The sequence below is a fragment of the Pristis pectinata genome, chromosome 21, assembly GCF_009764475.1.
Source record: "Pristis pectinata isolate sPriPec2 chromosome 21, sPriPec2.1.pri, whole genome shotgun sequence".
Lineage (NCBI taxonomy): Eukaryota > Metazoa > Chordata > Chondrichthyes > Rhinopristiformes > Pristidae > Pristis > Pristis pectinata.
In genome coordinates this window covers 3263523-3289358 of record NC_067425.1, presented here as the reverse complement: position 1 = coordinate 3289358, position 25836 = coordinate 3263523, and the positions used below count along the sequence as shown (strand labels likewise).

The 25836-nt window shown below is 45.0% G+C and overlaps 1 protein-coding gene across 4 annotated transcripts in view; it reads right to left on the bottom strand.

Annotated features, from left to right (window-relative positions):
• Window positions 1-25836, bottom strand: part of LOC127581461 (flotillin-2) — a 101806-nt gene that overhangs the window by 5741 nt on the left and 70229 nt on the right. For all 4 annotated transcript variants that reach the window (XM_052035909.1, XM_052035908.1, XM_052035911.1 and 1 more), the window contains 6 exons: window positions 21172-21295; window positions 16786-16904; window positions 5977-6090; window positions 4769-4888; window positions 2205-2419; window positions 238-421 (listed from right to left, as the gene is read on the bottom strand). In XM_052035909.1, coding sequence (XP_051891869.1) covers window positions 238-421; window positions 2205-2419; window positions 4769-4888; window positions 5977-6090; window positions 16786-16904; window positions 21172-21295 — 876 coding nt within the window. The remainder of the gene's footprint in view (window positions 1-237; window positions 422-2204; window positions 2420-4768; window positions 4889-5976; window positions 6091-16785; window positions 16905-21171; window positions 21296-25836) is intronic.

Here is a 25836-nt window from a genome sequence, read left to right as displayed (position 1 = left end):
TATTTACTGCTCAGTTTCAGACTGTGACTGATGAATACAGGAGACTCTCTGATACTGAGTGAATGCCAGCTCTTCTCGCTAATCCCACTTCCCCAGCCTGTTCACCCTTTTCAAATGCAGATCTATTTCCCTCCTGAATCAAGTTATTTCCCCTCGTTTCCTTCACCTGCTCCACTGACAACTTGGAAACCCTACTGCACTGGTCTTCCTGAAACATCTTTACACCAGCCAAGTTACCTTGGGAAGGGCATCCAGCACCATTGCCATCTTGGCTGCGTCTCCATACTGCTGATAACCTGCCGCCTTCAATCGCATTCTCTCAGCGTCGGCTTTTCCAATGGCTGCAATAGAAGAAGCCTCAGCCTCTCCGATCTTGCGGATCTTTTCAGCTTGAGCCTGGGCGATCAGAACTTGCTTCACTCTGCAGACACACGAGACCCACCAGTGTTAGCCCAGCACATTCCACTGCCATAGGATGTCTGGGAATTAAGCAGTTTTTGCAGTGTGACCACTGATCTAAAGTGGGAGGTTGGGCAACCATTTCACACACACCAAGATCTCACAAAAGATGGTGGGCAGGACACCGGGTGATTGCTCCTGCTCGCAGTGGAAGGGCAGGTTGTGATGAGGATATTAAACTTCCGCAACAGGATACAGTGAGAGACTGGGCAAAAACTTGGCAAATGGAGTTCAATGTGGGGAATGTGGTAAGGTGAATCAAAGGGCAGACTGTCATCCAAATGAGACTGCAAATGAGTGACGTTCAGAAAGCACCATGATGCTGGAGGAACTCAGCAGGCCAGGCAGCATCCGTGCAGAAAAGCAGGCGGTCAACGTTTTGGGTCAGGACTCTTCTACAGGACTGAAGGTAGGAAAAAGGGAAGCTCAATATATAGGAGGGAAAAGCAGAGCAGTGATAGGTGGACAAAAGAGGGGAGGCGGGGTGGGCACAAGGTGGTGATAGGTAGATGCAGGTAAAAGTCAGTGCTAGGCAGGTGCAGGGGAGGAGGGGAGAGCAGATCCCCCAGGAAATGGGTCAAAGGCAAGGAGAGAGAGGAAAAAAATGGGGGAATGTAGAAAAAAAGTTAGGCTAGGAAAGGGAAGAGGAGAAGGAGCACGGTGGGGAAGGGGAGTGGGGAATACTTAAAGTGGGAGAATTTAATGTTTATGCTCAAGTTCAGAGGGATCTACGTGTTCTGCTGCATGAATCACAAAATGCAATGAGTAAGAGGACAAACTGCATACTGGCCATTGCAAAGGGCTCGGAGTGTAGAAATAGGGAAGTTTTGTTACAATTGTACAGTGTGTCGGTGAGGACACCTGGAGTACTGCACACAGTTTACCACAAGGCTGACTTTACTGAGATATACAAGACCCTGAAGGGACATGACTGGGTAGATACTGAGATGTTTTCACTCATGGGAGAGACTCAAATGAGAGGACATAGTTACAAGGGGCTGCTCATTTAAAACAGAGGTGTGCAGACATTTTTTCACCTGCAATCTCTGGGTTGTGGAGGCTAGATCATTTAAAGTATTTAAGGTGGAGGTAGACATGTTTTTGAAAGATTATGGAATTGAGGGTTATGGGGAACTGGTACAGAAGAGGAGATGAAGCCACTATAGATCAGCTATAATCATATTGAATGGTGGGCCGAGTGGCCTACTCCTGCTCCCGTTTCCTTGTGTTGCTGCTCAGAACAACACGGGCGGTAGTTTCACATCCTGCCTGGCACCACAGAGCACAGAATTCTACACGTCTAGATTTGTGTGTTCAAGTATCTGGTGCAGGACTCAAGTCAACAATCCTTGGTTCGCAGGTTGTAAACAAAAATATCATTCAACTGTAATTGATGAGATTTCAAATTACTTAAGGAATAATTCATGCATTTCCCCAGCTGTTAGCGTGTGGGTCCAGGAGGGGTGGGGTGGGGTGGGGTATACGTAAAGTGGAGAGACGAGATGCCTGCTGGATGGAGCTCAGGTATACATCCACTATGAGCTAGTATAGCAGTGGAACAGGCAGCATGGGCAGAATGGCCTCCTCCTGTTGTTGTGACCCAGCTGTGATTTAGAAACGACAGAAATACATTGCACTTTGTGCTGCAGACAACTCCTGTGGTGAGGTACACCACGAGAGTTTCATTAACATGAAGTAAATCTACTAAGTGAAAGCAGTAATGGGGACACACATCACACACGCACTTTTGGCCTTCTGCAATCTGCTGCATCCTGAATGCCTCTGCTTCTGCCGGCCTCTTCACCGTCCCGATCAGCTCCTTGTCCATGCGGACAATTTCTTTCTCCTCAATGTCGATCTGCTTCTTGCGCTGGACCACCTCGATCTCGATTTCTTCCTGTCGAATCTTCTGCTGCTCCTTGGCCCCCTGCAGCTCGTAAGCCAGCTGAGCCTCTGCTTTCTGGATGCAGGCGAGAAAACAAAGTACAACGTTCAACCCAGAAAGTGTATCCACTTTGGTCTTCAAAGGCATTGCACAAGGCTCAAATTTCTCCCTTACACGTTTAGTAATTAGGTTAAACATTCCTCTTCCTGCCTTTTTGTGCTGCACTACATACCTCCTCCACTGGGCTACTGGATTAACATCTAATGCCAAGTCTCAACAGCAGAATTAATTTCAATGAGCAAAACAGAGAAACCTTGTGGAAAAAAAGTCTCCTCCAAGGAGACTGCAATGGTGAAGTCGTGTACAAGATCATTTATAGGCCTGGCGTGTTTTCCTATGTTAAAGCTGTTACATAAATGTGTGTTGTTGACAGTCTGCAGCATCCCGACTGGGACACGTTTGTCATTCCCACATCACTGGGGAACACTCCCCAGAGTCCCCACCTAATCACTGTGTAGGTTGAAGGAGGCATCCTCCAACACAACAAACATCATTCTCTCCACTGATCCTACAGCCTGAGAGTAGGAAAAAAGTAACTGAAGACTGTGAACGCCCTGGGTCAATTTCTTGGTATGTGGTAGGTTTGCAGGTCACAAGGATCAGCCTTGGTGTCACAAAGTGATCTGGATCAGCTGAGAAAATGGGCTGAAACATGGCAGATGGAATTTAATACAGACAAGTGTGAGGTGTTGCACTTTGGGAGGACAGACCAGGGTAGGACTTACACAGTGAATGGTAGGGCTCTGAGGTGTGTGGTAGAACAAAGGGACCTGGGAATACAAATCCATAATTTCTTGACAGTGGCATCACAGGTAGATAGGGTCGTAAAGAGAGCTTTTGGCACATTGGCCTTCATCAATCAGAGCACAGAGTACAGGAGTTGGGATGTTATGTTGAAGTTGTATAAGAAGCTGGTGAGGCCAAACTTAGAGTACTGTGTGCAGTTCTGGTCACCTACCTACAGGAAAGATATCAGTAAGCTTGAAAGTGTACAGAGAAAATTTACATGGATGTTGCCAGGATTTGAGTTATAGGGAAAGGTTGAATAGGTTAGGACTTTATTCCCTGGAACGCAGGAGAGTGAGGGGAGATCTTATACAGGTATACAAAATGATGAGGGGTATAGATAGGGTGAATGCATGCAGGCCTTGTCCCCTCAGGTTGGGTGAGACGAGAGGTAGAGGTCATAGGTTTAGGGTGAAAGGTGAAATATTTAAGGGGAATCTGAGGGGGAACTACTTCACTCAGAGGGTGGTGTGAGTGTGGAACGAGCTGCCAGCGGAAGTGGTGGATGCGGATCAATTGTAACATTTGAGAGAAGTTTGGATAGGTGCATGGATGAGAGTGGTATGGAGGGCTATGGTCCGGGTGCAGGTAGATGGGAACAGGCAGAAAACCAGGCCAGCGTGGACTAGATGGGCTGAAGGGCCTGTTTCTGTGCTGTAGTGCTCTATGACTCCATAATGCATTAACATTCTTCCTTAAATAAGGAAACTGATACTGTACACGGTACTCCAGATGTGGTCTCATTTAACTGGAGCATAACCTCCCCGCTTCAGCATTTCATTTCCCTTACAAATAAATATTGTCAGCTTTCCTTGTTACTTCCTGTAACTGTGAACAAGCTCTTTTGCGAACCATGCATTTGGACATCTAGCTCCCGGCATCCCAAGAGCTCTGCAATCTCTCTGTTTAGGTAATATGCTTTATTTAAAAAAATGTTCCTGCTGAAATGAATACATTTTCCCCACATTACACTCCAATTACCAGATCTTTGCCCTCTCACTTAACCTGTCAACCCTTGTACCCTCCTTATGTCCTCTTTACAACTTACTTTCCGACCTCCCTTTGTGTCATCAGCAAATCGAGCATCTGTGCCTTCAGCACCTCCGCCAAGTTATTTATATAAATTGACAACATTGAAGCCCCAGTAGTGATCCCACTGAACACCTCTCGTTACGTTTTGCCAACCTGTTAGCCTTCCAATCTTTTATCCAGGCCAACACGTTACCCCCACACCACGAGCTTTTACTTCCTACAAGAACCTTTGATGGAACACCTCATCAAATGCTTTCTGGAAATCTAAAGGGGAGCTGGTTAAACACACAAAGGAGAAAGGAATACTAGATAAAGTGATGGAGTGAGATGTAGTGAGGTGGAAGAGACTGTAAAAGCACAAATACTGACACAGAAGAGATGGGTCAAATAGTCTGTTTCTGAGCTGCTGACTCATAACTGAGACAATCCTTGGCCCAATAATCAGATAACATTCCATATATAGTACAGCCTCTGGCCTCATTAAAATCCCACTGGAAGTGTTGGATGTATAAAGCACTCACATCCCGTTGTGTAAAACACACATACCTTTGTATTTATCTCCTGATTAAAAGCCGCCTTCTGCATTTCAAAGGCTCGCTTGGAGTCTGCCATCTTGGTGTCTGCACTATACTTAACATCCATGGCTTCCTTCTTGCATTCAGCTTCCTGTGGGTTTTAAGGACACAGTAGAAGCACAAGACTAATCAGGCTCAGCTGTTATACCCACTGTGGTTGAAATGTCCCTAAGCCCATCCACATAATACTGTCACTAGGTGGAGATTAAACAAATAAACCTTCTAGTAATGGAAGATTAATCTCCAGAATATCATCGCAGCACCCCGGAGAGAAATCAGGTTTTAATCAGAACTGAGCATCTTTGTATCCTTTAGAAGCATTGGTTATAAAAACGCTAGCAACAGGGTAGTTCCTGGGGAGGGGAGGGAAAGATCTTGTTTCACTTGCGGTACATTGGGCAACAAAACATCTGCTCCCATTTTGATCGGCTGTGACAAGGCAGTCTACCAGCAGGCTGGACCAATGGCGGGAGTGCCGGACCCAAGGGGTCATCAGAGGAAAGCTCAAAAACCCCTAACCAGGTCTGGCAGCAGGTAAACCAGAGGATGGCTGCATCCAAACAGGGCTGTGTCATTTGGTGGTAATGTTGATTCAGGGCACAGCCAGCAGCCACTGTTGAGCATGTTCCTATAGAGGAATCTCCAGGACGGGGAGATCTATGCAGCCAAACAAAGAGGGGAACAAAGCAGCTTCCATCACACCCAACAGGTGGGGATGAGAGGGATCGTAGGGTCCAGATGTTCTGTCAACACACAGAGCAGGTGCTGCCAATCCCCAGCAACAGCCACACTCACCACACCGGCCAGGAGCACCACTCTCCTCTGCCCACCTAACACAGCCTCTGCAGTGCCTCTGGTTCACTGCACACCAAGTCACTGCAGCAAGACGCCAGGTTTCCAGCACTGCAGGGTGTAACCCGAGTGGATGTCTTTTTTTAAGTGCAGGGGATAGGCAGCCGTGAGCAATCAGACTCCAGCACCAAGGGCACTGGAACCAAACAGCACTCGGCAGGGTAGTGCCAAGTGGGGTACCAGTGTACCTGAATTCTGTGCTTCTGTATGATGTGACCACAGGTTATATGTCAGTATGTTTTCAAGCTCCCGCAACAAGAAAGCAAAACAGTCCCCCACCCCTCTCCCAGAAACCCGGGACTTCGGTGATTAGTGAACAGTGATTACCCGGATCCCGGCGTCTCTCTCAGCTTCTGCCACTCCGATCTCCGCATCTCTCTGCACCACCGCTGTCTGCGACTTCCCTAACGAACTCAGGTACTCCACTTTGTCATAAACGTCCTGTGAGACAAGAGCAGAAGCTTAAGAGAATGGAGACCAATTACACTTCACACGACCATTCTAGGAATTGACTCAGCTGTAGGCATCAGTGTGGCTCCTGGCTGTGGAAACCAAACCCCATCCAAACACATAGCATGAGGCGACACAGACTGAACTACAGGTGTCTACCACTGAAACCATTCTCTTCATTTGACTCACCTGAACCAAAGCCACTCTATTTGCTTCACACACCCTTAGATACATTAATGACTTGAATGAGGGCATTAAATGTGGAATCTTCAAGTCAGTGAAGGACACACAGCTGGGCAGGAGGGCGAGCCCTGAGGAGGATGCCGTGAAGCTCCAGGTTGACGTGGACGGTTGGAGGACTGGGCAGCTACATGGCGATGCAGTATGGTGTGGATGAACACAAGGCTGATTATCTGAGTGGCAATAGGTTGGGAAAGGGGAGATGGCACAAGACCTGAGTGTCCTTGTGCACCGATCGCTGAAGGTAAGCAGGCAGGTGCAGTAGGCAATTAAGGAGGCAAATAGCATGCTGTCCTTCATAGTGAGAGGATGTGAGCAGGAACGTCTTGCTGCCATTGTACGTGGCCTTCGAGGTACTGCACCTTAGCAACCGTGTGCAGTTCTGGTCTCCTTATCTGAGGAAGGATGTTCTTGCTGAGGAGAGACTGCTGCAAAGATTCATCAGACTGATTCCTGGGATGGCAGGAATGACACAGGGAGAGAGATAGGTCAATTAGGCTCATCTTCACTAGAGTGGAGAAGAATGAGAAGGAATCGCCTAGGAAGCTACAAAATTCTAATAGCAGCAGACAGGAAGGATGCTCCCAGAGTTCAGGACCAGGAGTGACCGTCTAAGGATGAGGGATGTCATGTAGGACTGTGATGAGGAGAAATTTCTTCACCATTAAAAGTTAGTTGAAGCCAAATTATTGAATATATCCAAGGAGTTGGATACGTTTCTTAGGGCAGGAGGGGTCAAGTAATATGGGCAAAAAGCTGGAACAGAGTACTGAATCTCGATGATCAGCCATAATTGTATTGAATGGTGGAACAGGCTCAAAGGGCCAAATGGTCTCCTCCTGTTCCTATAGAACACAGAACAGTACAGCACAGGGTCAGGCCCTTCGGCCCACAAGGTCTGTGCTGACCATGATGCCAAATTAAACTAATCCCTCCTACCTGCACATGATCCATATCCCTCCATTCCCTGCTTATTCATGTGCCTGTCTAAAAACCTCCTGAATGCCGCTATTGTATCTGCTTCCTCCACCACCCCTGGCAGCACATCCCAGGCACCCAGCACTCTGTGTAAAAAACTTGCTCAGCACATCTTCTTTGAATTTCCCCCCCTCACCTTGAAGCTATACACTATAAAAGACTCCGGCTGTCTACCCTACCTATGCCTCTCATGATTTTACAAACTTCTGTTAGGTCTCCCCTCAGCCTCTGATGCTCCACTGAAAACAACCAAGTTTGTCCAATCTCTCCTTATAGCTAATACCCTCTCATCCAGGCAGCATCCTCCTCTGAACTTGCTATTTCTGTTTCTATGAAAAGGATAGTTCTCACACCAGACCTCCAGTTCTGTACGATGTTCAGCAACCCAGAATGTTAACCCAGTTTCTCACTCCCAGTTCTCTGACCTGTTGACGGTTGCCAGCTTTTCTGGTTTAATTGAGTGGTTTGTTCTGCAGAGAGCTGCCTTGAAGTTGAAGGAACAAAAGGCCTCCTTCTGTGCACAATGATTATATGATTATAAAGCTAAGACTGAAGTGCTGGAAGAGCCTCAAGTCAACAACAGTTACCGCATTTTTGATGCTGCAGAATACAGACAAGGCTCGCCTTTCATTCAGTACAAAACCAGCAGAGAATTAATCTGAACCACAGTGTAATCCTATGTTCTTCAGTATTCCTTATTTTTAAAGACTATCTAATTCCCTTAAAAGAATTTAGGTTCTTTGGATCCTGGTGTCAGATAATTCTCTACCCATAGATCTATTTCTTATTCCTGGTTTCTTCAATGAAGACTACATTTTAAAAAAGATAGTCTCAACACCATGTTGGAACTAATTTTATCCTGCCTAAAAATTACCCCCACTTTATTCCCCTAGCCCCACATCCCAACCTTTGCTCAAACAAGATCAGAAGTGGCTTTTAAACTGTGCCTCAAAAGGCAAGTCATCTGAGGCTCTCCTGGCCCAGAGGCAGATGCTGTTGCTTTAAGTCCTCAACCCAGAGACGCAAACACTGAAGTCCAGGCTGATCCCTCCAGTGAACTACCGAGTAGGGCTGCACTGGAGGTGGAGAATCTCTCAGGTGAGATGTTAAACCGAGGTCCCGTCTGATTTCTCAGACTAACACGAAAGATCCTCTTGACAGTTGTTGGGAGAACAGCTGGAGTCCTCCCCAGTACCCTGGAGCTAAACAACAACAAATAATCAGCTGGAGGAACCGTGATGCTACTCAACCTGCTGAGTTCCTCCAGCAGATTGTTCGTTGCCCTGGAAGCTAAAATTTGTTCAATTAACATCCCTGGACCAGATTATCCGGCCACCTTCTGTGAATTGGCTGTCATTTTTCCTGCCTTACATCACTGACTACATGACTAAAAAAGTGCTCCATTGGTTGCTAATTTTTTGCAGCAACTTTTAGTGAAAGGCACTGTTCAGGAGCAAGTTTTTTTTAAGATAGAAACATAGAAAACAGGGGCAAAAGTTGGACATTCATCATATTCATGGCTGGTGAACTTTGCTCCAAGTAACAGGACAATTCCCGTCAAGGGCAGAGTCTCTTCACAGAGCAAGTTCCTGCACACAACTGCAGCAGAGAAGCAACACAGTACATAGGCTATGCTGAGAGATGGAGGGAAGTGTCAAGGGAGGGACCCAGCAGGGACTGAGAACCCATCTCCAGAGCAAGAGCATCAACAACAAAAAAAATCTGGAAATTTAATTCAGATGCTCAGTATTTTAAATGGTTTTCCAAAAATCAACACATTCATCAATGGCACTGACCGAATATTTTCTTTTTAAAAATGTACAGGAATTCTAAGAATTCTGTTGACTAATGAACTAGGGAGTGTCCTAAATCACAACACTCACCAGGAAATCCTATGCTGTTCATTTTAGTGATGAAATAAATCAAAAAATCACCTTAATTTTAATTAGTGTTGCTTCACAGGGCATTTTCCACGCATGAGATGTTTCCTGACAGCCGCTGTACATGACAGGAAGCAGCCAGCCAGACAACAAATGCTGGACCACAACTCAAGTTCCCGATACTACTGCCCCACATGGAAAGTCACTTATTTCATCGGCCAGCACCTTCCACATTGTTTCCATCCCCACAGCTTGGTTAATGCATCAGCTGAATCGCCTGCAGTCATCGATGCTTAAGCTTTTCAGAATTACAGTGCTAGTTCTGCATCAGAGTTAGTGAACCATTAAGTTTCATAAAGTTCCATAGGTTTACCAATCCATGGATTTAACTGTGAAACGAGCTAGGTCCATGAAATCACACATTCACCTTTGACTGTGGCTTGTGGGTTTAAGCTCCCACTCCAATGAAGCAGTGCAGTAGCAAGCGAGGGCTGCATTGTTGAAAGTGTGGTTCTGTCTGTTCACGTGAATGCTGGAAATCCATTCTGCGTCCTCTGTCAAACAACATCTCTAAATAAACACTTTGGCCAGCCCATCCCACTGTGCACAATGACCACTGGGACAGTTTAAAATGATGGATAAGTTTGCAGTTTAAGTTGTGAGAACTATTAAAAACGTCCACTCTTTCTCAAGGAAACAATAACTTAAATTGGTATAAAGTTTCCAAAGCAAGGAAATATATCAACGTGCTTCAAGGGAGTATTATCAAACAAAAATAAACTGAGAATATTTGGGAGTCAGGAATGATGACCAGAGCAGGAGATGTGAAGTTGCATCTGAAAGGAAGAAAGTTTGAGCTGGAAGTTGAGGCATCTGAATGCATAGTTGGAAAGAGTGCAGCAATTAAAAGCAGAGGCAAGCAAGCTGCCAGAATTCGAGTACAGAGACTGCAAGGGCTTCACAGGCCTGCACGGGGTGCAGCGGTGGGTCAGGGTGGACGAGGCATGTGGCCACAGAGGGAGGAGAAATTTAAAACCAAGGCACTGTGGAGCAGAAGCCACTGCAGGTGATCAAGCGCAGACAGGACAGGCAAGAGAGACTTGGTGCAAATTTAGATATGTGAAAAATAAATGGAAGTGGGAGGTGTCAGGCAATCACAGGGTTAAAGGAATCAGATATTCAATACATTTATCAAGTGGTGGGAGATGTAGGCACTGCATATCCATGTCTGGTCTTCAAGGAGGAGCCAAAAATTCTCACCACATTCTTAGCGTGACTTTAAATTTCAATCTAAAAATATCAGCTGTGTGAATTACTTGGCATTGCATTAACACTGCTTAAAATGTCACAGGTTACAGAGAGAGGATAGCCAGTACTTCACTGCATGGAAAGGAATGGCCTTCTATTTTGCAATGTTATTGCTCACCCAGTAGCAAAAGACATTGAAAATTTTCCTTAAGAGATCTCTGAAAATTCCCACCCTAAGTGTCCTTTTATAGGAGAATGTGGTGTAGCTGCAACGTGTATGGAAAATATGACTAATGGATATTCCCACAGCACTATTTAAAAAAAAGATTTCTTTGGATGCTTTAAATGAGATGGATAACACATGAGAAAAACAAATGGGTTTGTTCATAGTGCAAGAGAAAGTGGGTGGGAGTAACACAGAGCACATGCACCAGTACAGATGAGATGGGCCGAACAGTCTGTCACTGTGCTCCATGTTCCGTGTAATTAGCATTCCTCCTTTGCTGATGATTCAGCGAACCCTCATAACAGGTACCACGTGACTGAACATGTGCAGCAGACGAGGCTCAATGCCTCCTACATTACATCAAAGTCAACGTGCCACATTTTAGGCCTGACTGGATACCCTTTGGGTCAGTGCTGGGGGAGTGTCAAACTGAGGCCCATCCTCCTGTTCACAAGGATCTAAGAGATCCCACAAGACAGACAATTTAAAGAACAGGAGAGTCTCCCAGAGCCCTGGCCAATGTTTATCCCTCAACAAACATCACCAATAATATTGGCTGCTTTGTATTATAACAATGACTGCACTTCAAAAGCACTTTGTCACAAGAGTCATTACAGAGCAGCTCTATCAGCCCATCGAATCAATGCCAGTTCTCCGTAGAATAATCCAGTTGGCCCCATTCCTCATGCTCTATCATGGTAGTTCTGCAGGTTAACTCCCCTCCAGCACTGATCTAATGTCCTTTTGACATCATTAATCATCTCCATTTCCACCCCCCCCTCATGGGCAGTCAGATCCAGGGCATTAACCCTCACTGCGCAAGCAAGTTCTTCCCCCATCCCTTGCATTTCTAGCCCCAAGCTTTAAAACTGTGCCCCCAGTCCCTGTACCTTCAGCTAATAGGATCAACTTTTCTTTATCTACTTCTAATCCTCTCATAATCTGCACAGCTCTATAAAATCTCTCCTCACCCATATTTGTTCCAAGAACTACTCATCTTCTCCGACCTGATCCTGTAGCGAAGATCCTCCCTAGGACCATTCTGGAACATCTCCTCTACTCACTCCCAAAGTCCCTCACAACTTTCCTGAAGTGTGGTGACCAGATCTGGATGCAACCTCCCAGATGCAGCCTGACCACAGCTCCACAAGAACCTTCCGTACTTCAGTGGTTGTAAAGCACACTGCAAATACCTGAGATTGTGAAAGGCACAATAAAAATCCTTCTTATTGTTAAACTGCTGTTATAAAAGTAAAACTAGTATTTATAACATGCCTGAACACATCTCATGCCAGTTTTCACTTACAGCTCCAAACCCTCAATGATGTAGAAAGGTTACCGCTGAGTCAGGGTTACAACCTGATAAGCCATTACCATGTTGAATGGTAGAGGCAGCTTGAGGGGCTGAGTGGATCACTCCTGCACCTAATTTGGATGCTTAGATGCTCTACATCCTTATATTGCCACAATGTTATTGCAAACCTCTTCTACACCTGGATCCTATACTGTGGATATCTCTCTTCATTGCTCCTTTATTATCCTTGCTCATCTTTGCAAATCGTTCCATTGCGCAGTCTTTTCCAGCAATGCCATTCTGCCTCTGCAGCCTTCCCTCTCCCAGTTCTCACCCATTCCCCATTCTGTACCATCTGGGAGAGACATCAGTCAGACTGGCATCTTGCTTCATTTCCCTCTCTCTATGTTCAATAGCCTCCTTAAAACCTATAAGAGGCTGTGGTGGAGAAATTTATTGCTGGGAGTCAGGGTCGACATGATGAAGGGCTGTCAGTAGTACCCATCTCCATTCTGTTCCAGTAAAGTCACTGGATGCAAGTACAACTGGGCAGATAACCCCTTACCCATTTAGTGGTGACAACCAAAGACCATTTTCTTTCCACTGTGACGCTCTGGTCTGGTCAGCAGTTCAAGGTAGCAGCTCACCAGCACCTTCTCAAAAACAATAAATGCTGGCCTTACCAGTAAGGGCTCAGATCCAAAAAATGAATTCCTTGGGAATCACTGCTCGGGTCTCAGCTGCAATTGAAAATTCCCCAGTACCTGTTCAGAGAGGAAAGCAGGACTTGGGAAGAACATGGACCTTGTATCTAGCTAAATGGACAGGTCAAACCTGGATAAGTTTCCACATGTTGGGTGGGTGCTTTCTATAACTGTACTGGAACAGCTTGGCTAGACATGGACTAGTTTTGAACCTCAGTCTTCAACACAACAGCAGGAACACTGTCTGCATCCATTGCTTTTGTTGTATCCAATGCTCCCAAATGTTTCCTAATACCATGTGGAATGAATTACTTTGCCAGCAATCTTTTCCTTTTTAGGTCAAGACAGCTTTGAAGAAAAATCTCCTTTGAAAGTTGCCAATGAATTTCCTTCCACCTCCATTTCAGGCAGTGCCCACACAATTTCCCTGCAAGAGTGGAATCCATATCCATTTAGCCCTCTCTAATGAATGCAGTCTTAGCGTTACTTTTCCCAAGTTCAATATCAATGAGGCAGATGGAGATTGGGTGGGGGAGCGTCGAAGAGACATGCAGGATATCCAACAATATAAAGAGGTATGAACAAGCCTGCACATGTTGATTTGATAACATTAAGGATATATGGAAAACATCCTATCCTGTTGCATCACAGCTTGCTATGGCAACTGCTCTGCCCATGACTGCAAGAAACTGCAGAGAGTTGTGGACACAGCTCAGCACATCACGGAAACCAGCCTCCCCTCCATGGACTCTGTCTACACTTCTCGCTGCCTCGGTAGAGCAGCCAACATAGTCAAAGACCCCACCTACCCTGGACATTTTCTCTTCTCCCATCGGGCAGAAGATACAAAAGCCTGAAAGCACGTACCACCAGGCTCAAGGACAGTTTCTATCCCTCAGTCATAAGACAATTGAATCGTCCCTTGGTATGATCAGATGGACTCCTGACCTCACAACCTTGTTATGACCTTGCACCTTATTGTCTGCCTGTACTGCACTTCCTCTGTAACTGTGACACTTTATTCTGCATTCTGTTATTGTACTACCTCATTACACTGTTATAATGAAATGATCTGTATGGATGGCATACAAAACAAGTTTTTCACTGTACCTCAGTATATGTGGCAATAATAAACCAATTCAATTCAGACACATGCTCCTCCAAAAGCTGCACGTTTAAAGTTTTAAGCTTATCCCTGCCAAATCTGAGACTCTTGAACTTGTACATTTTGGCTACTCAATGCTTTCATAGCTGAGCCATTAAGGAACCTTAAGAGAATGTTTCTAACATTTGCTACGGGCCTGCTGAGTTGGAAGAACTGCCTTGAACTCGCGTTATAGAGATTTGAATAAAATTGACAAGAGGAACATTCAAACCCAGGTAGGAAGAATCAAGTTTGCAAGTAGCCAATTCGTTCAATAATAATCCCAGCAGCAATGACCAATTTTAATTCATCCAAAGAGAGTCAGGGAACCAGAAAATGGAACAGAACATTAACCTCAACTCCAAGGCAAAAGCAAGTGGCCACAGCTGTAGGGTGCTGTCGGTCCTTTCCCCCCCAAACAGGTCGTCACACCACCCCACATCAGAGCTTTGCTCCACAACCTGGCACATGGGAACAGACAAACCAGAACCGCAGTTAGCCAACAACGTCTGTGTGGAAACAGCTAGCTTCATTTCCGGGCATTCCCTCAGATCAACAGCATACATCCTGGGATGCATTAACATCAGCTTCCTACCTTGATCAGGACAACTTAGGGCTCCAAGTATAGAAATCATTAGCAGCCAATGCAGAGGTACTAAGTCATTAATTAGAAACCTTCACCTCAAGATGGTTGGGTGGAAATGGTTATGATACGTAAAGCCCTGCTTAAAGCAAAGAGCATTGGCTTCAGTCATGGTCACCGTGGACATAGTAGCCTTCCTAATGCTACAAGGACAGATCACATGAACAAATTATGTTCCCCTGACCAGAAGACATAGAAAGCTGAAATGTAAACAAAATTGCCAGAGACAAGCAGCAGGCCAGGTAACGTGAAGGGAAAGAGAAGCAGTTAACATTTTAATTAATGAACTTTCATCAGGAGTAGAAGTTAGACATAAGGGGGATGGAAAGGGGAGAAAAGAGATCTGGGATAGAGTGGATGACAGAAGAGATTAAATGGGGTGATAGTACAAGGTGAAAAAGGGAAAGAAAGAAAAGGCCAGAACAGAACCATCACAAACTGTCAAAGGAAGATTGTGGGCCGAAGGGCCTGTTCTGCGCTGTACTGTTCTATGTTCTATGTTGAAAATATGTCGATGCTGAAACTGAAAAAGAACAAAAAGTGTCAGAAATCATTATCTGAAGTTCTGACTGGATGTTGAGCCCAGGAGGCTGGAGTGTGCCAAGTTGGCAGATGAGCTGCTCCTCAAGTTTTTGCTGACAGGGTAGATGGGTAATACACATGGCAAGTAGACAGGAGTGATGGCAGACCCATTGGTTCAGCCTGTTCACTGTATGACATTTGGTCCCCTCAACCAAATCACTGGGACAGACACCATGAAATTTTTTTTTTCTTAACCATGGCTTCCCATCCACCACAGTTGACAAGGCTCCATATCCTGCTGGTCTCACCCCCTCTTTCCACTCACAAGAAGATTAGAGCTTCCCTTATTTTCATTTTCCATCCAACCAGCCACAAACAACAGATCATCCCTCGTAGTTTCCACCAACAAGCACACCCTCTCCTCCCACTATTCCGAAGGGATCATTATAACTCCACCATAGAGGACATCTCCAAGAGGCGGTGCCTCAAGAAGGTGGCGCCTCAAGAAGGCGGCATCCATCACTCTCACCATCTGGGACATGCCCTCTTCTCGTTACTACCACTGGGGAGGAGGTACAGGAGCCTGAAGACCCACACTCAGCGATTCAGAAACAGCTTCTTCCCCTCCACCATCAGATTTTGAATGATCCATGAATACTACCTCGTTATTCCTTCCTTTTTGCACTAATTATTTATTTCTGTAATTTATAGCAATTTCGTGTCTTTGCACTGTACTGCTGCCACAAAACAACAAATCTCACGTCATACAAGTCAGTGACAATAAACCTGATTCCAATTCCCTGGTTCATCCATTTTCACCAATATTCACTTCTTTATAGTTGGATTATCTTGACGAGAGATAGCCCACTGGGTCACCAGGAGTCAACACCAGCTCACTGGCACCTGACTAACAGAAGTACCCTTGGAAAGATGGTGGGGAGGCACCTTCGTGAACTTGTGGTGAAGGTACTCTCATGGTACTATTGGGAAAGGAGTTCCAAGATTTAGATCTACTGCCGATGAAAGAACAGTGATATAGTTTACATCAGTGTGGCAGGTGACTTGGAGTGAAGCCTGCAAAGAATGGTGTTCCCATGCACCTGCTGCTTGTGCTTTTGGCAGTACAGGTTGGTGCTTGAGAGTTACTATTGAAGAAATCTTCAATAACTGCATTTAGCAGATGGTAATCGCTGCAGCCATGGTGTATGGTTGGTGCAGGGAAGGAACATTGGTATTGGTTTACTATTGTCACTTGTACCGAGGTACAGTGAAAAACTTGTCTTACAAACCGATCGCACAGGTCAATTCATTACACAGTGCAGTTACAGAGGTGACTGGGTTCCAGTCCAATGAGCTGCTTTGCTCTGAATGTTGCTGGGCCTGCACTCATCTTGGCGAGCAGAGAGCATTCCACCAAGTGGTAGGGGGAAGTACAATTCTAACAACTTTTAAAAGACATTTGGACAGGTACATGGATAGGAAGGGTTGAGAGAGATATGGGCCAAATGCAGGCAAATGGGACTGGCTCAGATAGGTACCCTGGTCGTCATGGACAGGTTGGGCCGAAGGGCCTGTTTCCGTGCTGTATTACTCTATGACTATGACTCAAATGTGCCTTGTGGATGGCGGGAATGGTTTGTGGAGTCAAGAGATGAGTCATTCACCAGAATATCCTAGCCATCAATTTGAAGAAAGTGATACCTGTGAGCTTACTCCACTTCCTTTGTCTGATCCAGTGGCTGACAGAAGCATTTTTAATTCATTTAAATTACTCATCAGTAAATTCGTGTTGAAAGTGTTCTTTTACCTTGATAGTGAAGCTGAGGATCTCGATCCCCATGCGGCCTACATCAGGAGCAGCGACTTCACGCACCAGCTGAGCAAACTGATCCCGGTCCTGGTAAATGGCTTCAACAGTTAGGGTGCCTGCAAGAGGAAGAAGTGTAAACTCTGGGGGGTGAACCAGGCTCAGTGTGGACCCTGCTCTTGTAACCAGCAGGGAGCTCATACAGTCTCCATCATGGGCAAGTACCAGGTAACCTCACAATATTGTATTATCTGGGCAAGTATAAAGTGCTGCACTTTGGGAGATTCAACATAAAGGGAGAGTACACAGTTAATGGCAGGATCCTCAACAGTGTTGATGAACAGAGGGATCTTGGGGTCCAGGTACATCGCTCCCTAAAACTGGCATATGGCATGCTCGCCTTCATTGGTTGAGGCATTGAGTTCAAGAGCCAGGAGGTTATTTTCCAGCTTTATAAAGCTTTGGTTAGGCCACATTGAGTATTGCGTTCGATTCTAGTCTCCTCGATATAGTAAAGATGCGGAGGCTTTGGAGAGGGTGCAGAGGTTTACCAGGATTCTGCCTGGTTTAGAGGACGTGTGCTATGAGGAGAGGTTGGACAAGCTGGGGCTGTTTTCTCTAGAGCGGTGAAGGCTGAGGGGAGATTTGATAGAAGCTTATAAAATTATGCAAGCATAAGACAGCCAGTATCTTTTTCCCAGGATTGTAATGTCAAGTACTACAGGGCATGTATTTAAAGTAAGAGGAGAAGTACAAAGATGTGTGAGGCAATTTTTTTTGTTTTTACACAGAGTGGTGGGGGCCTTGAATGCACTGCCAGGGGTAGTGGTGGAGGCAGACAGCACAGGGGCGTTGAGAGACTCTTAGATAGACTTATGAATATGCATAGGAGGGAGAGGTATGGTCAATGTGTGAGGAAGAGGGATTAGATCAATAAGAAGTCATTGGTTTAATTAGTTCTGCACAACATTGTGGGCCGAAGGGCCTGTCCTCTGTCGTACTGTTCTGATGTTCTATTATTACCAGCTTGAAAAATTTACATAGTTCGATTTCCACAAGTCAGGTCATTTGTAACCAGAGGAGCCCCTGTATCTGTCAATGATTTACATGGAGGGAAATATTTCTAAGTCTGCTGATGGCACAAATCAGGTGGGATCGAGAGTTGTGAGGAAGGCATAAAGAGGCTTCAGGCAATTTAGACAAGTGAGAGGGCAGATGAGAAATGCAGCATAACACAGATAAATGTGAAATAGGCCACTCTGGTTGGAAAAGCAGAAAATAGAAGGCAGAGTATTGGTGACGGATTGGGAAATTGATGTATAATGGGATGTGGCTGTGCATCAGTCACATATGTGAACATACAGGTGCAGCAAGCAGTTGTGGCAGCAAATGACACTTTGGTCTTTATTGCAAAGAGGTTTTGAATTGAGGAGCTTTGATGTCTTACTACAGTTATTCTACGCCCTTGTCAGGCCATAACTGGAGCACTGTGTGCAGTTTTGATCTTCTGACCCAAGGAAGATGATGCATGCCAGAGCAGAGTACAATGAAGGTTTACACACTGATTCCTGCGATGCCATGACTGTCGTAAGAGGAGATTCTGGGTCAAATAACCTGTATTCACGAGAGTTTAGAAGCAGGAGGGATCTCACTGAAAATGTATAAAATTCTCACTGGGCTTGAAGGGCTCGTGGATGTTTCCCCGGCTGAGGATTCTACAATAAGGGGTCACAGTTTCAGGACGAGAGTTAAGATATTTAGAATGAGATGAGGGGGATTTCTTCACTCAGAGGCTGTTAACCCTGTGGAATTCTCTACCATGAAAAACCATGGAGGCCAAATCACTCAATATAATTACAAAGGAAGTAGGTAGATTTCTACACTGTAGCGGTTAGCATAACGCTATTACAGCACCAGTGACCCCGGTTCAATTTCAGCCGCTGTCTGTAAGGAGTTTGTACGTTCTCCCCGTGTCTGTGTGGGTTTCCTCCCACATTCCAAAGACGTACAGGTTAGGAAGTTGTGGGCGTGCTATGTTGGCGCCGGAAGCGCGGCGACACTTGCGGGCTGCCCCTGAACACTCTACGCAGAAGTTGTATTTCACTGTGTGTTTCGATGTACATGTGACTTAGATTCGATGTATCTTAGAAGCCATCAATGGATGTGGGAAGAAAGAGTGGGAATGCAGTGTTGAGATGGAGAATCAGCCATGATCTTAAGGAATAGCAGAGAAGGTGCGAAGGGATAAATGGTCCACTCCTACTCCTCTATGCTCAGCGGGTACAATTATTGACTTTACAACACACCAAACTAAGGATTCATGCCAGTTATGAATTTTTAAAAATAATCTGTCTTACTTAATAATGAGAGAGATGATTAAGAAAATCAAGTGTGGCATTGTCAAATTTGGATTTTAAGTTCTGATTCATATAGACAATTTATTTTAGGATTTACAGATGCCTGTGTATCATTTATATTGGTAGGGTATGCATTCTTTATAAGCAAATGACTTGAATTGAATTTTGAGTTGGTTCCCTCACTGGTTATGACAGAAAAGTTTTTATTTGACTTATGAGGGAAACTACATTCCATTTGAAAGATCAATCCCCACAGCATGCAGTGCCTGTTCTTTGTACATCACTCTGCAAGCCTGCTGTTGGAAAAAGCCAGCAGTAACTTTGTAGTCTGACGTGACCAGTGACATTTCACCTACATACTTCTGGTGTGGGGGGGGGGGGGGGGGGGGGGGGGGGGGGGGGGGGGGGGGGGGGGGGGGGGGAGGGGTGGTGGTGGTGGTGAACATGCAGCAGGCAGATGCAGTTAGAGACAGGTGGCCATTCTGGATGAACCCAGTCCAGGATCCTATCCAGGCTGGGAGTCAGCTGCATTGGGTTATCTGATCAACAGTGGAGCTGACAAGTGCAGCCACAAGCCAACTGCATCTACAAACGTACCTTCACTCAACACAGCCTCAGCTGTTATAGAAGCAAAGACTTCAATGTTTTGATTGTTGTTAGGGCCCACACATCATCTGTATGTAAATACAGCATGGGCCTTTGGAGGCCCTGGATTGAGTTGCTGTTTTCTGAGCTCCCTCCCTCCTCCTCGCTCTCATGCTTTGCAGGGGAGGTTGGGAGCTTTCCCATTGGTAAAGAACACAGGTAAGACAGGAGGGAAATCTAGCCACCACTTAATAATAAATTGCATTTGTAAAGAGCCTTTAACAAAATGTCCCAAGGTATAGGAGTTTTATCTAACAAACTTGAATACCAAGGCACACAACAAGGAGCAGTGATGAAAAGCTAACAGGACAGGAACATTGAAGATCACCCAACCAACCTTGTACTTGGTCTACACTCAGCAATAACTGTTTCCAACGGTCAATTATGAACCTTGCTGCCTGTGGCGGAAGTTCAGAAGGGCTCTGTTGGCATGGATATGGTGGGCTGAAGGGCCTGTTTCTGCACTGTACGACTTTAGGACTCAAATGAGAACACTCAGCATTCAGCCATCCAGACTTACACACACAAGCGGCGAGTCTGGAACTTACTGACAGACACCGAGGATTCACCTCTGCGATCCAGTGCCAGGCAGCCCTGGCCCACAACTCCAGACCCCACTGATTTCAATGGGGATTCCAGAGCAGCAGATAAGGAGGCAAAGGGGAAGATTTTTTCAATCACTTTTGTTTGCTTTCACGTTTTTAATGATTCCTAAATACTTCTGTGCTTTTAATAAGCTTTTATTTTTAATTTTCCTCCACTATTTATTAGGATTTCAATAGCTTTTAAAATGTGTCCAAGTGTCAGGGACAAACACAAAATGTGTGCCATTGCTGATGGAGGAGAACTCTGCCCCAGCTTTGCCTTTCGTCGGGGCTTTCACAGAGATGGAAGCCCTACACCTCGCTGCTCACAGCCCTGTCTTTATTCAGACCATGCTGCCTGACATGAAAGTGCAGAGAGCCTTAGGCACTGACCCAGGTAAGTGTGGGAGTGCAGGTATCGTGGGTGGTGATTTCAGATGGTTGGGAGGATCTGGGCCAATGAGTGAATGGTTGTTTTTGGCAATTAATTCAGCAAACTCTTCTGACCTTTTATCTTGGAGCAGAGTGCTGTGACTGAGGTACTGGGCCATGGGTTGAAATCCCACCCTGGCAGGTGGAGAGGAATGACCTGCTGTGAAGGCACGTGTGTGCATCCTTATCCATGTTGGGGAGGGAAATGCCTTTGGTCCTGCGAAAGAGGACACACCAACCAAGGCTTATAGTCGGTTATTTCCAGTCACACCACCAGGGTAGGTTACAATTGGTGCTGAATTATTAGCTTGTCTGGATAAATTCTTTGTTTGGATGCAAATCAAACAAATTTAAGACAGACGAATTACCCAGGATAGCTCGGAGGTGTCCTTCTAGAGTCTGCAGCACCACACTTTTAGTCTCTGTGACACTTTTCCCCAGGAACTGCTCACATGCTACGGCTAGCAACTCCTGGTCAGTCATTACTTTCACCTGTATACAGGGAACACAACATGAGCCAACAGCACATGACAAACAGCTAAATATATATTGTTAATACTTTAAGGCTATTAACAGAAGTGTTATAACACTTACTGGAATTAAACTACAACTACACATCTGTAATACTTTTTAAAGATTAATGGATGTTAAAAATTGCAGAACTACACCATAAAAGCAGATTAAACACTGCAAAGAAAGCACAAAGCGCACCTTTAAAAATAAAGCACACCAATGCATAAAGCAACAAAACAGTATTGCATCCTGTAACTTTAACCTGGCAACTGTGAAATCTAGAGGGAACCAAGGAATTTAGAGTTTTCATTCTGATTTTCTAATAGGCTGGAATACTTACATACGCCCATCAACCTAATGAAATTTCACATTTAGGTGCTGCCAAGTTAAGTTGTTACAGGATAAATTTTTCATATCATTTGGAGCTTAGGTGGAAAACGTGAACCTGATTGGTCTGGATGGAGCCATTGCAAGTGCATGCAATCACACGAATCACACCAATTACATTCACTACAATGCAGCAATTCAATACGACTGTGTGGCATGCAGCTTTGACAGTCATGGTCTAACTGGCAAAATAATGGGAAAAAAATTACACAAAATGTGGAGCTGACAAAAGGCAACGGGGAGGAAGTGGGAAAGGGGGAGAGTCGCATGTGGAAGAGGTAGGGAAGTTCAAGGAATTGGCCATTGACTGTAGAATTGTGAGCAAGGGAGCATGTGAAAGCACCCTGTTGGTAGAGCACTACTGTGGTAACAGAATGGCAAGACACTTAATGTTAAAGTGCAAATAGCTGAGGAAATATAACGCATCTACCTTCTCAATCAACCACCCTTAAATAGCAACTGGATACACATTGACCTCAGTTGCAAGGAGATACAGACAGCTCAAGGGCAATTGGCTGGTATCTCTATAACCCCCACCCCCCCCCCCCCCCCCCCCCCCAGCTTCAAATTATTATAATTCTAAAATTCTCAAGTTTATGCTTAGTTAGGAACTTTCCTCAGTCTGGACGGTGGCAGGGTGAGGGGAGGAGAGAGAAATCCCAGAATCAAAGTCAGAAACTTAGGAGGCTGGATATCACTAGTAACCTGGTGACAGCCACCAGTTACTCCAAGCTTCCATTCAATCACCACCTCTGTCACCACAATTTATGTTCCCATTGGAAGATACAGGCTCACATTCTGGAGGATACAAGGGGCTTGAAATTGGTGAAACATGTCCACCACCTAATGCTGGCATTTCTCTTTTCACTTTACCAGTTCACACCGGCCCCATGCCTCAGTCCATCCTCATTTCTCCACTCTTTTTCCTTGTCCTTTCCAGCTAACAAGATTCCTGTCTCCTTTACCCCTCCTCTTTCCAGCACCTGCTCTCATATAGTCTAGTCTATGCCCCTCCATTCCTTCAGGATTTACCTCTAGAGCTGCAACCAGACACAGACATGCTGGAACATTGGACTAGAGCAGCAGGACCAGGAGAATAACCAAGAGCTGAGCAGAGTGAATACCCCAAGGTGCCCAGGGTGGTGGCAGTTTCAGCAGATTAACCTGTGGCCATAATCACAACCAGAGCTCTAGTCAGTGGGTCTTCAAGCAAACATTTTCAGCTGATTTTTTAGTGATGTACCTGGAGCTCGCTCTTTGTGCAATTTATCTTTCATTTGCTCTTTTCTCCCCCCCCCCCCCACCCCCTTGCAGCTGATCATGACTCCACTGCTACTGCTAGGACGCTCCATGCATTTTCCAAACCACCAGAGTACCACCAAGGCAAAGTTTTCTGCTATGCTAACAAGGGAAAGAGTTCTAATGAAGGGTCTTTGACTTGAAACATTAAGTTTGTTTCTCTTCCCACAGATGCAGCCTGACTTGCTGAGTATTTCCAGCTTTTTCTGTTTTCATATTATGGAAGAACACAACCTTTGCTTGACGCATTTATTCTTGGTTCAAATCTCAGAGACCGGAGTTGAGGCCTGCCCTCTAATATGCAGATCTGTTGATCACTGCAATTATTTATTTAATTGTCCTTCCAAAGCTCTTATTCTAGATTACTTCAATTCCTGTTCATGTTTTTAGAAATTCACCTTGTAGAACTTCTTCAAAAAGCAACAATTTTGGAATCACAGCAGTTCCTTAGTTTAATGCCTAATAAAATAACACAGCAATTAACCATAATTCAGCTTTGAATCACTTGCACTTTGCTGTACTTAAGGCCTTTTCTCTTTATAGAGGGATATTTCAATTCGCACAATAGTCAGCTTAAATTTGATAATTCAGGTCCAAACTGTTGGCAGATTAAGAGTCTAGTAAAACAAATTAGAGTTCTCAATCTCAGCCTTGTCACTGTAGTCCAGAATGCTGGAGAGACTTAACAGAACAGAGAAGTAGGGAAGGAGAACCACTGGATTACATAACACAGAACCCATTTGGCCAATGTACTGGCACCAGGAAAGCTCTCAACACCCAGGTCACACAAGTCAATGGTTCTAGATCTGGATCAATAGAAACTGCAAAAAAAAATACTCCTCATAGGTTAACTACTGAAAGAAAACAGGACTTGTATTTACACAACGTCTTTCCTTGGAACATCCCAGAAGTGATTTGTGGGAAACATGCTTAGGCAAGAAGTGCACAGCAAGCTCCCACAAATACCAATCTGATATTGACCTACTAATCTATTTGAGTAATATTGATTGAAAGAGATATTCACCAGGATACCCAAGGTGAAAGTGCTTCCTCCTCACCCCTCTCTAAAATAAATGGAATGGGATCTCTAATCTAACAGTGTAGCGCTCTCTCAATAACAGATTTGGGTTTTCCCCTCAAGTATTTGGAGTGGGACCTGAAGCTTCAACCTTCCAATTCAGAGGATTGGCCATATTCAACAAAACAGGTCACAGGAAAATTAAAGCAATCCTGCTATTTGAACCTAGTCAGCTCTGGCTTGCAATGTGGTCCCCTAATTGCCCTCTGCAAAGTGCAGGCATTTAGTGGGTAGAGAATTCCAAAATTGGACCAACTCTCGGGAACTTCCAGGCAAATCACTTGTACTTATCTAATTGGTTGACTGGCTGCATCACTGGACTCTCATCCAGAGCCCTGGACCACTGGCTTAGCAACATCAGCTCAACTCACACCATGGCAGCTGGGGACCTTAAATTCACTTCATTAAATACCCATGGAATTCAAGAACTAATATCAGTTGTAGTTACCATGAAGCTACTGGGCTGTAAGAAAAAAAATCTAGTTCATTGACGTCGTTCAAGGACAGAAGCCTACCGCTTAACCCAGTCTGGCCTATATGTGACTCCAGACCAACCAGTGTGTTTGCCTCCTAACTGTTACCTCAGTTAACAATTAGGGCTGGACAATAAATGCTGGTATTGCCAGCAGTGTCCAGATCTCAAATAAATAAGGGAAGAGTCTGAGATACATTGTGCCATTTATGGTACAATATGCAAGATATACAAAACAGATGCAAATAATCAAAAACAAAAGAAATTTTTACTGCAGGTCACATGTCAACTGCTATAAAGTTCAGTGTGAATTCCAAAGGGACACCCATTACAAGGACAAAAAGTAGGATGACTGTTACCAGACCTCACGTGGGACACACTACTTTCCTTTCCCCCATCCCTGAAGCAAAATGTCTCCCTTACTCATGCTGGTGAGAGAGACTGGGAGCCTTCGTTTTCATGAAGCCATTTTTTACATGAGCCCAAAACAGTTTGGGAAGTTTGACAGCATCATATTGGAAATGCCCGGTCCACGCAGGTCCAGGGGCAGTTACCAGCCAGGCGGTGATCAGGGTAGGAAGCTGGACTCTGAATTAATTGCACCCAGTTTTCATGCGAGGCCAGTAATGGGACTACATAACATCCCCAACCACTGCCTCACCTGAAATCAACACTCTATGGACCTTCACCCAGTGCATTCACTTACAGAGCAGTCAGGGAGGAGTCAAAAGCACAAATGATTAATGAGCTTAAAAACCTGATTACGTCTCAACAGCAGTGATGCAGAACACAGGACACAGGGATGACCCGATTACTCATTAACTCCTTCAGTATGCAGCATAGGAGAAAGCATTCACTTCATGACTAAGAGATATTTTTTTGATCAGTATTCACCCCATTTCTACTCAGGAACTTCAAACCCAAAGTTACAGAACAAGCGCTGGTACATGGGATTAGTATAATTGGTACTTGATGATCGGCATGGCTGTGGTGGGCTGAAGGGCCAATTTCTCTACTGCACAACTCCATGACTATTCAGAATTGGCAGGTGGGGAAAATTAGTCAGGAAAATAAAGAGGGGAAATTAGGAAAAAATAAATCACAATGAACCTGAAGTGTATTATGATGATGAGATAGGAAACTTTTTTGTAAATGTCAGAGCATTGATCCATTTGGTTCTAGTATCCAGTAAAATACTGCTACCTTGAGTGGGGGTATGTGAATGCAAGTCTGACATGCCAGCATGTACAGTGATCAATACGTTAGATTGTGGCAGGTGAACGT